This window comes from Triturus cristatus, chromosome 11, assembly GCF_964204655.1.
Source record: "Triturus cristatus chromosome 11, aTriCri1.1, whole genome shotgun sequence".
In the NCBI taxonomy this organism is placed as follows: domain Eukaryota; kingdom Metazoa; phylum Chordata; class Amphibia; order Caudata; family Salamandridae; genus Triturus; species Triturus cristatus.
In genome coordinates, this window is record NC_140594.1 from 28,753,142 (window position 1) to 28,766,816 (window position 13,675).

General features: G+C 47.8%; 1 protein-coding gene across 8 annotated transcripts in view; it reads right to left on the reverse strand.

Moving 5' to 3' along the window:
• RIMBP2 (RIMS binding protein 2) overlaps nt 1-13,675 on the reverse strand; it is a 1,529,140-nt gene that overhangs the window by 113,873 nt on the left and 1,401,592 nt on the right. For 5 of the 8 annotated variants that reach the window (XM_085633657.1, XM_085633660.1, XM_085633659.1 and 2 more), the window contains 2 exons: nt 6,271-6,436; nt 2,818-2,883 (listed from right to left, as the gene is read on the reverse strand). In XM_085633657.1, the coding sequence (XP_085489783.1) occupies nt 2,818-2,883; nt 6,271-6,436 (232 nt within the window). The remainder of the gene's footprint in view (nt 1-2,817; nt 2,884-6,270; nt 6,437-13,675) is intronic. The other 3 variants (XM_085633661.1, XM_085633658.1, XM_085633662.1) reach the window with 1 other exon arrangement.

Here is a 13,675-nt window from a genome sequence, read left to right on the forward strand (position 1 = left end):
TGGCTGTTGGCTAGACAGCAATGATTAGCTGCTTGTGCCACCATTTTTACCAGAGGCATCTATGAGCTTGGACTCTTTCTGGAGGTGGTGGGTCTCCAGTTGTTTGGCAGTTAGCCCTTTTCCTTGCGTTTGACACTACTAGAGAGTCCGGGTTAGTTGATCTTCAATAAAAAATGGGGTCTGACGGTGCTGCTTTGTACTTTTTGTCAATGCGTGGAGTAATAATCCTCGCTTTGACTGGATCTTTAAAAATTTCATCTGAATGACATGTAATACCTTTGAGTAATGGTAAATACTGTGCCCCTCTCTGTGTATCAGAAAAAGTCTCAAACAGAAAATCCTCCTCCATTGAGTCTTTACATAGAGATACTTGATGGAATGTGGCTGCCATTGGGTCCTGATAAGTTGAGGCATCATCAGGTGGTGATGGGCGAGTGGGATATAAGTCAGGGTCAGGTCTGCTTGAGGCTCAATATCATAAGCATCCCAAGGATCCCTGGCTGTGTGTCATCTGGCATATCCCGATCTTCCTCTACTATAGATTGAGGGGATATAGTACCTGCCTCAAATGTGGTGAGTGAGGTGGTGGAGGAGGTGTTTGTGATATAGGTGAAGTGGGAATGGGAATGTGCTAGGGACTAGTTGCAGCATCCTTTCTTTTCTTCTTTACAGGTTGAACAGGAATGTCCAATGCCTCTTCAAAACTCAACTGCTTCTTAGAAGTCGGTTGTTTTGGTGGTTGTATCATTATTTTCTTAGTTCCAAGATGAATTCGCAATTTTTTTTGTTTCGGATCGAGCTTCTGATGAAATTGCTCGAGAATTGGCTCTGGAGGAGATTTTGGACTGAAAACAAAGCATTTCGGTGGTGGAAGATTTATATTCGGTGAAGGAATAGTATGTTCAGAAATAAGGAGTCTCTGTTTCGGTGCCAAAACCAAAGACCGAGGTGTTGTGGCCTCGGATGCGAACCAAAGACCTGCTACTGAAAGGGTGTATGGGATTCAATAGTAAACCGATCAAGACAATAGAGTCGAAATATACAAAAGGACTGAAGGGAGCCCGAAAGAGTCTCGAACTGGAGTGCAAGACCCTGCATCCGAACCGGTCGGTGGAAAAAAACAATCTGAAGATGGCGTCAATAACCATGTGCACTATTACCAAGAGGAGGAGTCACACAGCCTTGTGAGTCGAAGAAAACTTCTTGGAACAAAAACAACTTGTAATCATTTGAGCCCAACCGTAGATGGCAGACTTATGCAAAGCATGTGTATCTACAGCACACATGCCTCGAACCAGATGTTACCAGAGGTGGAAAAATAGATGGAACAGATGTTACGAGTGCATGCAGCTAACTATATAGTACACTAAGTTGTTGCCGGTGTAGATGGGCAACGCCATGGCTGATGCGAACAGCTGTCCGCATATTCTAGTGACACCACTTTGCTGAAGAAAATATTTCCAGATCATTCTGCTGCTGAGAAGGAGTTCACTATAGGAATCGGTAGGAGCTTCTGTATCTATCTGAAAGAACACTACTAAAGGTAGGTAATTTATTCTTTCAAATTGCCCATGGGAACCATTTGAGAAAAGTAGAAAGAAAAAAAACTGTGGAGCGACGAAGTGAGTTGAGTGGCATGAAAAGCCAGTGGTGCAATGAGCGAACGTCCTGCATACACCCAAAGCATATCCAAGCGGTGTATTGGATATACATTTAATGTGGCCATTTTTGTATACCTTTTTCTTGTTGGGAGTGGCTGCATGAACTTGGTTTCACTGGTAGCCTGAGGCATCAACGTGAGCTGCCCTTACTTGCAGTGATGTATCATTCAGGGCTGCCCTTTCTGTGGTAACATCACGTTAGGAGCCGCCTTAGGGTTGCAACGTCACATTGATATCACTCCCACCTCTCAATAAGAACCACCTTCACTGCAGTGATCTCAGATCAAGAGCTGGCTTAAGGTAGGATCTGCACTCACTGGAGGAAAGTGATTCTAAAAGCTGCTCGCACTACAGTGTGTTCATTCTGGAGCAACTCTCACTGCAGTACCACTGCACTGGGAGATAATCTGCCTGTAGTTTCATCTCAGTGACATCAAACTCTGAGCTGCCCTCAGTACAGCGAGGGAGGACGCCTGTCCCTAGGGGACCTCGGTACTAAGAACTGAATCTACTGCACTGATATCACATGGAGGGCTGTCCTCGCTTACTGCATTGACATGACGCTGAGATCGGTCCTTCTTGTAAGTGGCATCACACTGGGAGCTTGTCTCACTGATGTGACATCACACTGGGAGCTTGTCTCACCGATGTGACATCACACTGGGAGCTTGTCTCACTGATGTGACATCACACTGGAAGCTTGTCTCACTGATGTGACATCACACTGGAAGCTTGTCTCACTGATGTGACATCACACTGGAAGCTTGTCTCACTGATGTGACATCACACTGGAAGCTTGTCTCACTGATGTGACATCACACTGGGAACTGCTAACTGTTCACCCTCATGTCCTACACACTACCAATGACTGTCTCTATAGAGCAAAAGAAGGTGTATTGATTGGAAAAACACACAGATACAAAAATATGCCACAGACACTCTCCCAGGGGTGGTCTCAAGAAATGAACTGTAAAGAACTAGAAGAAATATTTTAATTGTCATCGTTTTTAAAAAGCATGAAACAGATTGGACAGGATTGAAAAGATGAATCAAGCAGATGAGATGTACTTGCGCAAAACAATAAAAGACGCAATGGCTTGAGCGCAAGCGCTTGTAGCGGGTGATAGCGTGCTAGGAGTTGCAATCATGCACAGACCTCTCTTAGACTTGCGAGACCTGCGGTGGGCAGAGCGGGGGCTGTCTCGGAAGCGATCGCAGTTGACTTCAGGAAAGCGATGCAGACAAGTGAAGAAGAGGAAAAGGCTGGTCAGAGATTCAACAACGCTCTCCGCGATGTTGTGAGGACAAAAGATAAAGCAAAACAAACTCACACATCCATTCATTTACATAACATTATTGTACAGGCCCTCCTGATTTTCACTTCAACCAATCCAACTAACTACCTGTGTTTTAACCTCTTGACGGCCACAAGAACAGAGTCACATCTCAAGCAGACGAGGTTATTAAGGCTTTCATAAAGGGACATTGTTAATCTGGTGCTCTGGCGAGACTGGTGTTTCCAAATCCAGTGTTTGCTTCTGCAGATTGTGTGCTTTGTATGGGACCGGAAGCAACTCTGCGCCATCTTGGAAACCCAGCTGAAAGGCATTTAATAGCTTTTAGAATGGGAATAAAACCACTATATTTTAAAATCCCGAATAACAGACCCGTGCTCCTATAAAAGGACAGATCGAAAAGCTAAGTGTGAGAAGGCGTGAAAGCTCTAAGCACCTGAATTGCACATAGTTTTTGGCAGCAGGATTCCTACTGGGTAGGCTTGAGGATTTAGTGAGCTGCCAAGTCATTAGTGAGATAAGCTGCTCGGCAGTTGTGAGTGAGATCAGTTGGGCAGTTACGAATGGGATCAGTTGGGCAGTTGCGAATGGGATCAGTTGGGCAGTTGCGAATGGGATCAGTTGGGCAGTTGCGAATGGGATCAGTTGGGCAGTTGCGAATGGAATCAGTTGGGAAGTTGCGAATGGGATCAGTTGGAAAGTTGCGAATGGGATCAGTTGGGAAGTTGCGAATGGGATCAGTTGGGAAGTTGCGAATGGGATCAGTTGGGCAGTTGCGAATGGGATCAGTTGGGAAGTTGCGAATGGGATCAGTTGGGCAGTTGTGAATGGGATCAGCTGGGCAGTTGGGAATGGATCAGCTTGGCAGGTGTGAATGAGAACAGCTGGGCAGTTGGGAATGGGATCAGCTGGGCAGTTGTGAGTGGGATCAGCTGGGCAGTTGTGAATGACATCAGCTGGGCAGTTGTGAATGACATCAGCTGGGCAGTTGTGAGTGGGATAAGCTGGGCAGTTGTGAATGACATCAGCTGGGCAGTTGTGAATGAGATCAGCTGGGCAGTTGTGAATGAGATCAGCTGGGCAGTTGTGAATGAGATCAGCTGGGCAGTTGTGAATGGGATCAGCTGGGCAGTTGGCTAGGTTTCAGTGAAGACCGCCCTAAAAACAGGGGTCCATGCATGGAGAGGACTGAGTATTCTGTCAAAGGCTTAGGCTGGTGAAGCAGTGCTTATGTCTGGCATTGAGGCTCCAAGTAAGGCTTACAAAGATAAAAATGGGGTATCCGTGGCCAGGCAAGGAATGTCTGGGGTCTAGCTCGAAGGGTTGGGGAGCAATGCTGGCACATCTTCAAGCAGGGTATGTAAGGCTAGTAAGGAAGTGCCATGGTCTAGAACTGAGGGCTGGAGGCAATGCTTGCACATCTTCAAGTAGAGTATGCAAGGTAGGTAAGGCAGTGCCTTTGTCTAGAACTGAGGGCTGGAGGCAATACTTGCACATCTTCAAGCAGGGTATGCAAGGATAGTAAGGAAGTACCATGGTCTAGAACTGAGGGCTGGAGGAAATGCTTGCACATCTTCAAGCTGGTTATGCAAGGTTAATAAGGAAGTACCATGGTCTAGAACTGAGGGCTGGAGGCAATGCTTGCACATCTTCAAGCAGGGTATGCAAGGCTAGTAAGGCAATTCCTTTGTCTAGAACTGAGGGCTGGAGGCAATGCTTGCACATCTTCAAGCAGGGTATTCAAGGCTAGTCAGGGAGTGCCATGGTCTAGAACTAAGGGCTGGAGGCAATGTTTCCACTTCACATAGGATATGCAAGGCTAGTAAGGGAGTACCTTGGTCTAGAACTCAGGGTTAGAGGCAACATTTACAGACTTGGATGAAAACTCCAAGACTGATCAATAATGACCTGGGCTATAGCACTGAGTGGAAGACACAATGAGTGGAATCTCAGTAGTGGGACAACCAGGACTAGTAAAGTGTTACTTGGATCTAGCTACGGTGTGGCAGTTTATAGGGGCTTCAACAGCAGTTTGGAAGCGTGATTCCATAGCCACATGTAGGATGGTGAGGGGTAGACAAGCCGTGTTTGAGGTCTAGAGGTGAGGGTTTGAGGCAAAGCTTCAAAAGACATTAGTGGGATATTAAATTCTAACAAGTAGTGTCTACGTTCCAGGATTGAGAGTTGGACACATTGCTTGCATATCCTCAAGTGGTGTATTGGGGGCTAGACAAGCATGGAGTATGCTCTAACACTGAGGTTTCAACACAATGCTTGCCGAGCCCTGAGTAAGCTATCCAAGGCTAGTCAAGCAGTGCGTGGGATGTAACGCGGGGAGCTGGAGGCAATTCTTGCAGAGCCCTGAGTGAGATTTCCAAGGCTAGGCCAGCAGTGCGTGTGATCTAACGCTGGGGGCTGGAGGCAATTCTTGCAGAGCCCTGAGTGAGATTTCCAAGGCTAGTCCAGCGTGCATTGGAGCGAACACTGAGGGCTGGAGGCAGTGCTTGCAGAGCCCTGAGTGAGATGGCCAAGGCTAGTTACTCACTGCCTTGGATCATACACTGAGGGCTGGAGGCCACGCCTGCTGAGCCTTGAGTGTGATATACAAGGCTATACACAGAGTGCCTTGGATCGTATACAATACTAGAGCTGGAGCCTTAAGTAGTGACTGTCAGTCACAGGTTGATACGAACAAGGAAGGCCCTGTCTGTGTTCAGTGTGACTACTCTCTGAAGGGTGTAGAACAGGACAACGTACTGCTGCAAATGATAAAACGCCAGAGCTGCTGTGTGTTGGATCTGGAACAACCTTAAAGATCTCAGTACTGATTCTATGCACCATTCTACCTTTATAAGGGATTCCGCTAATTTCTCCTGATCTCCTAGTGACTGCCCTGCTGCTATTGGCCTACTCCTGTCTCCTGATTTTGTGAAATTGGTCTACCTCCACTCTCGTCTTCCGAGCATGAGCTCGTAACCACGACCCTTCCTTTCCTTCCTCTGAAGCTGACCTTTTCTTTTATGAGTACTTAATGGTATTTAGTTAATTAACAATTCTGCTTTTCCCTGAATGTTTACTGCATGTCTTGCCTTGCTCTCTTCATGCTCACTCACTCACTCACTCCCAACCCTTCCATTTCCTCCTTTCACTGACATACATTTTAAAGGATTTGTCAACTCATTCCTCTTGTGCCTATCTTTACTGTTTCTGTGTGTGTTTCTCAGATACATTTCTTGTGTCAAGAGTTGTGCTGTGGCCGATGAACTCACTTTTGCCCATTATTGTGTTAACCCTCAGGTCGCCAGCATCCTTACCTATTTTTTGTATGGGGGTGTTGAGTGGGAGGAAGCCTTGTTTCAAGAGCTGGTCCACCATGTCATCTTCGACTTGTATCTCAGAGACCATGTTACAAGGTATGAACCCAACTCTGCCGCATGTCTCGCCTCTGTAGAATCCGTCCGAATCTTTATCACCGTAAATCTGTTGAAGAAGAATACGGAGTCAATCGATTTGGGCAGTCCCAGCCAAATAGGCATTATTACTCCTGCCAAATAGGTTTTCAACCATTCATGCACTGGGTATACCCACATTAACTCTTGATTGCATCCCAAAGCTCTTTCCTAGACCACTAAAGTAAGCCAAGAATCTGGTTCTAGATGTTCAGACCAAAATCCAACATTCCATAATATGTGCTGCCAGATGTTGATACATTAGTACATCATCTCTCTCCATAAAAAAGCAAAGATGTAAGTCAAATATCCTCTCCCTTTATACAGATGTGAGAAAAACACACGCCATAAACATGCAAACGCAAGTCAAAGGTCCTTTATGTACAGATGTAACTATATACATCCGTTATGTACTGGTGTAGGTATAACATCGACTATGCAAAATAAGGGGACCCCCTCTAAGGAAAAACTTTGAGGTCAGGGAGAAGAGGGGAAAAAAAACACAATCTAATTAACAAAAGCTCCCTCACGACCTATATTTCTTTTTTCTCATATGACATCAATTCGATATGGGCTGAACATACGATTTAAGCACCAATCAAATATAGAAATATACACATAATTGTGATTCTTAACATTATTTATTTATTTTTCTTTTTGTATCAAAAATTATTTTTATCATTTCTTTTATCAATTTTACACATAAAATGTATATAATAGACATATACATATGCTTTTGCATCACAACAACATTATCATATACCAACATCTTAAAACCCCAGGTAGAGAGACAACAAACAATCTGCCAACACACTTTCATACATACACATCCATTCAACTACATCCAAACCGCATTCATAATTATATATGTCAGGAGAGTGGGAGACATAAGATTATTTTTGGTCTCCTCGACCATTTGAAGCTACTGCCTAAAGCAGGATCTGAAATAGCAATGGCCGACGCGTTTCGGTGGCTTGAGGTGTAAGTAGACACCATCTTCCTCAGGACCTGCCAGATATCAGACCAAAATCGCTCTACCCAGGGAGACTGCCACTAATACTCCATCAGCAATTATTTTAAAGTCGTCCCTATGCCATAAGTCTTTCTATTGCTGTCTTCTAAAGTTCTCTAACTTGCTGTACAACATCTGCAATTTCAGAAGCAGGTGTATAATCACAAAGGAGCAGTCCTTTTGCCTTTGTTATAGTGACTCTCTATATCCTGTATTTTAGTGTTTCGCCAGTCTATTTAAGGCAACATCTTGAACGGAGAGATAAGTGCAAACACATCTTGAAATTAAATCCACCAAGCCTTTTTCCTCAGAGTGAGATCCTAACTGGCTTCACAACAAGGGAACCGTCACACATGGATTCCCTTATGTACTATATGAGTAAAACACACACCTTCAACGTGAAAATGTAAGCTACACAGTAGCTAGTTTATGCACGGATGTGAGTGAAACACCCACGCCTTATGTAAGAATGGGAGTAGAACACCCCCTCCGTACATATGGAAGTACATAAAACATCAACTCCCTTGTGTAGAGATGTGAGAGAAATATAGGGCCAGATGTACGACCAATTTTAGCATGCGCAAACGGGTTAGCGAACTGTTTGCGCATGCTAAATTGGAATGTCCATGCACTAAAACAATTTTGCTAGTCGATAATTAATTGCGACTCGCAAAAAAGTGTTTAGAGACTCGCTATTTGGAAGGGACGTTCCCTTCCAAATAGCGACTCTGTAACCCATTTACTAATGTTTTGCAACCGCAATTGCGGTCGCAAAACTCGCAATTACCACCTACATCAAGTAGGTGGTAATGCATTTGCAAATGTGAAGGGGTCCCCAGGGGACCCCTTCCCCTTTGCAAATGCATGCGAAAATATTTTTTACGGGCAGGCAGTGGTCCCAGGGACCACTGCCTGCCCTTGAAAAATTAAACGAAAAGTTTCATTTTAATATTAAAAATTAAACGAAAAGTTTCATTTCAATATTTTTTAAATGCATCCCATTTTCCTTTAAGGAAAACGGGCTGCATTTAAAAAAAAAAAATCTCCTTTATTTAAAAGCAGTCCCAGACATGGTGGTCTGCTGAGCCCAGCAGGCCACCATCCCTGGGAGGGCCAGTCATTCTCGATGGGGTCGCAAAATGTGAGCACCTCATTAATACATTGTACATAGTAAATTGCAACTCACAATTTGCGACTCGCAATCAAGCCCAAATTGCGAGTCGCAATTTACTAGGGTCGTACATCTGGCCCATAGTTCCCATCTGTTCAGACATCAGTACAACAAACACCTCTTTTGTACAGATGAACTTAATATATAGTAGAGCATTTGGAGGCGTGAGTGAGGATTCTGAAGGTGACTCTCTTCTCCACGGGGAGCCAATGGAGTTGCTGTAGCTGTTGGCTGATGTGTTCGTGCCGGGGATGCCGATGACGAGTCTGGCCGCGGTGTTCTGTATTGTTTGGAGTTTGCGGAGTAGGGACTTGTTGATGCCGGCATAGAGTGCGTTGCCATAGTCCAGTCTGCTGATGATGAGTGAGTGGGTGACTGTTTTACTCTACTCGGGAAGGATCCATTTGAAAGTCTTGCGGAGGATGCGGAGTGTGTTGAAGCAGCTGAAGGTGACGGCGTTGACATGTTGGTTCATTGCGAGCGATGAATCGATGCCGAGGTTTTTGGCGTGGTCTGAGGGGGTGGGGGGGTTCTGAGGGCGGTGGGCCACCAGGTGTTGTCCCATGCTGAAGGGGTGGTTCCGAGGACGAGGACTTCTGTCTTCTTGGTTTAGGCAGCTGTTGGTCATCCAGACTGCGACTTCTTGCATTCCTCTCTGGAAGTTGAGTTTTGCTGTGGTGGGGTCTTTGGTGATGGAGAGGCTGAGTTGGGTGTCGTCGGATACGATGTTAAGGCCATGTTGTCGGACGATGTCTGCGAGGGGGGCCATGTAGATGTTGAAGAGGGTTGGGCTCAGAGATGACCGCGGTGGGACTCCACAGGTGAATTCCGTGGGGGCGGTGAGGAAGGGCAGTAGTCTGATCCTTTGGCTTCTTCCAGTGAGAAACAAATGGATCCAGTCTAGCGCCGTTCCTCGTATGCCGGCTTCGTGTAGTCTGTCGACTAATGTGAGGTGTGATACGGTGTCGAAGGCTGCAGACAGGTCGAGGAGGAGGAGGGCTGCGAAGTGGCCTTGGTCCAGGAGGGTGGGGATGTCATCTGTGGCAGCGAGTAGGGCGGTCTCAGTGCTATGGTAGCATCTGAATCCGGATTGGGACGGGTCGAAGACGGTGTGCTCTTTGATGAATCGTGTCAGTTCCCTGTTGACTGTTTTCTCTGCCACTTTGGCTGTGAAGGGGAGAAGCAAGATGGGCCGATAGTTTTTAAGGTCGGTGGGGTTGGCCGTGGGCTTCTTGAGCAGGGGCCTAACTTTGGCGCACTTCCAGTCGTCTGGGAAGGTGCCTGTTTCGAAGGTGGTGTTGATGGGTGTGTTGCAGTTGGGGTGTGATGGTGTGTGTGGCTCTGTCGTAGATGTGCAGGGGCAGGGGTCGGTGGGTCCCCCCAGAGTGGTTGCCTTTCATGGCCGTAGCGGTGTCCTTGGTCATGATTGGTGTCCAGTTGGAGATGGTGGACTGGCTGGTGCCTTGGGGAGGCAGGGGGTTGGCTGAGGCGTCTTGTGGGTGGTCGATGAAGTTGTCGTAGAGTGTTCTGATCTTGTGGTGGAAGTAGGTTCCAAGCTTGTGCAGAGGTCTTGGGATGGGGTGATGTCTGTGGCTTTGCTGCATGGGTTGGCGAATTCCTGAATGACATTGAAGAGTTCCTTGGAGATGGTGGAGTTGGTGAGGATTTTGTTGTGGATGAAGTTCCTTCTGGTTGTTCTGATTTGGTTGTGGTAGTCCGTCTTGGCATCCTTGTAGGTGGAGTAGTTGTCCATTGTCTTGGTGTTCCTCCAGTTCTTTTCCAGACATCTGCAGGTGTGCCTGGCTTCTTGGATGTTGGTGGTGAACAAGGCGGCTTTTCTGGGGCGTTATTTTCCAGGGTTGCATAGCGGGCGAGCTTGTCTGCGCAGTTGGAGTTGCAAGTGTCGAGTTCTCCGGCTGCGGTGTTTGCATCGGATGCCCAGGTGTGGTTGTCTTAGGAGATGGTGGAGTTCAGTTGCTCCTCAGTGACCTTGCTCCAGTTCCTTCATGGCAGGCGGGGGGCTGGTTTTGGTGCCTTGGGTTTATTGACGGTGAAGTGAACGCAGTGGTGGTCGGTCCATGGTGGTTGCGTTGTGTGGCTGAAGTGGACACTGTTTCCTGCAGCGAAGATGGGGTCAAGGGTGTGTCCTGCTCCGTGTGTCGATGTGTTGATGAGTTGGTTGAGTCCGATGTTGGCGAGGTTGTCACGAAGGATGGAGGAGTTGGGGTCGCTGAGGTTGTCGAGGTGGAAGTTGAGGTCTCCATTGAGTATGTACTCCATTGATGCGATGGCGTGGGGTGCGATGAAGTCAGTGATGGTGGTGACGAAGGGTGTCCGGGGGTCGGGTGGGGGTCTGTAGATGAGTGTTCCATGGAGTGTGGTCTTAGGGCTGGTCTGGATCTGGAAATGCAGGTGTTAGGCGGAGGGGAAGGTTTCGATGGAGGTAGTGAGGCGGAGGGTGCTTCTGTGGACAATGGCGAGGCCTCCTCCTGGGTGGTTGGGGCGGTCCTTCCTCTGGATCTTGTAACCGTATGGGCTGGCGGTGTTCATGTCGGGGGCGGAAGTGGCGTTGGTCAAGGTTTCTGTGAAGAAGGTGATGTTGGGCGAGAGAGAGTCGAGTAGGTTCCCGATTTCCATGGCGTGTTTGTGTACGGAGCGCACGTTGAGGAGGATGCACGTGAGGGTGTCATTGGTGCTGGCGTTGGTGGTGTTGAGGGTCGGGGAGGTGGTGAAGGTCCGGCAGCAGTGGAGGCAGGAGAACTGGCTGTGGGTCGTATTTGGTGAGGCCTGTTGGCAGTCTGTGGGTCCTTCGGGGTTGAGTGCGAGGAGTGCAGTGCAGCAGAGTCGTAGCGATGGAAGGTCGTAGATCCAGGGTTCCTGGCGCTGGTCGCGGACGAACGCAGACGGGCTTGCCGTAGGCGCGCCTTCGGCACGTGTCAGCGGCGCGACCACACTGCGGCCGCCATTAAGTACGGGAGGGGGGAGGGATGAGCAGCTGGGAGGCAGGAGGCTGTAACGGATGAGGACAGGGGGGCGGGGCTGCAGGGGCAGCAGCGGCGGGAGTTGGAAGCGGGGACAGCGGTGAGAATGGGCACAACAGGAGTATAGAAATGAAATAAAAATCACAAAACAATACCAGGAATCAAATAACACAACAACACCAGGAATAAAAAAAGACACAAAAATATCAGGAATCACGAGCCCCAAGGGGCGGAGTCAGGCAGAGGCACACGGAAGGAACACCAGCAGGCATGGGTCTCAAACCCACCCAGGAGGAGGCTCGAGGCTCAACGGCAGTGAAGTTGGAGCGGAGCTGCTGGGAAGAGAGTATGCCTTCGACCAAGGGTCAGAGGTTTTCCTCGTGCTCCCCCGCAGCGGCTGCCATTAAGTAGGGGAGGAGGGAGAGACGAGCAGCTGGGAGGCGGAAGTGGATGAGGACAGGGGGGCGGGGCCGCTGGGGCAGTAGCGGCGGGAGATGGAAGCGGGGAGAGCGGCGAGAATGGGCACAACAGGAGTATAGAAATGAAATAAAAATCACAAAACAATACCAGGAACCAAATAACACGACAATACCAGGAATTACGAGCACACGGAAGGAACACCAGCAGGCAGGGGTCTCAAACCCTCCCAGGAGGAGGCTCGAGGCTCAACGGCGGTAAAGTAGGAGTGGAGCTGCTGGAGAGAGAGTATGCCTTCGACCAAGGGTCAGAGGTTTTACATTTAATTGGTTAATCATAGGCGACAAGTGTGATCTTTGAACTACTCAGAATACTTTAACCTACCTTCACTAACTTAGTTTAATAATTTTAAGGAAGTTGCCAATAATGCTCTGGGATGAGTGCACCTCAGTGTGGTGACAAGGAAGAGAGAGTGTTAGTCTTGGCATCTTTAGGCATGTATCCCCTGAGTTTTTGCTTTCTGACCTAACGGTTTTGACCCTGTTTGTGCATGCTTCGTGTTTCTGCGCACTTTTCTCACTGCTGATCAGTGGTAAAGTGCAAGTGCTCCTGTTGTAAACTGTGTTATGGATTGGTGTTTCCATGATTGACCTGTTTGATTTCTGTGTCAGTCCCTAGTAAAGTGCACTGCGTGTGTCAGGGCCTGTAAATCAAATGCTGTTGGTGCGCTGCATTACTGGATTGTGCCACCCACACAAACAGCCCGTAAAATGCAACTCTGGCCTGCCGTTGCAGAACCTGTGTGCAGTCTGGTACTCCCATGTCGACTTAGCAAGTGCACCCACTTGCCAGGCTCTAACCTTCCCTTTTCCTACATGTCAGTCACCCCTATGGTAAGCCCACTGTACCCCTGTGGGCAGGGTGCAGTGTATGTGAAAGGTAGAACATGCCCTGGTATGTGTGGCATGTCCTAATAGTGAATTACTGCCAATTTCTTTTTCACTATTGCAAGGCTAACTGTTCCCCATAGGACAGAATGGGGAGTTTGTTTGTAACATCTTATAAACATAACTGACCCTGGGAACTAGGTAGGAAAATAAAGTTTTGTATGCCTGAACTCAGAACCTAAAGATGCATCTTTTAGTGAAGGTGATTGTTACATTCTGTGTTTGAAAATACCACTTTTAGAAAGTAGGAATTTTCTTGCCTAACCATCCAGTGTGCCTCTGCTGGGTTTGTGGATTGACTGTCTGGGTTTTGGATGACAGGAGCTGAGGAGCAGGAGTGGCTCCGGATAATCTAGGTGGGTCAGGAAAAGGCTGAATAGACCTGGGCTGCTTTTAGAGTAGGGGGAGGAGATTTCCTTGCACCTGAATGGGCGTGGTCTGCCTCTAACAATGCCATCTCCACCTCCTGCCAGGAAGCCACACCAGAGAGGGCAGAACTGGTTCTGGCTAGGCACAAACACTTTCTGCCTGGAAGGACAAAGGATTTTGTGGTATAAATATTGTGCTAGAATTTAGAACTCTTTTGGACCAAGAAGACTGCCAAGAAGAAGGGCTGGAGTAGCTGTGAGGAGGAACTACCAATTTGCTGTGTGCTTTGCGGTGTTGGCCTACAGTGGCTGCTTCTGTCTTGGGCAGTGAAAGGACTGGACTAAACGTTCTGCAATCTACTTTTGTGAGTTTC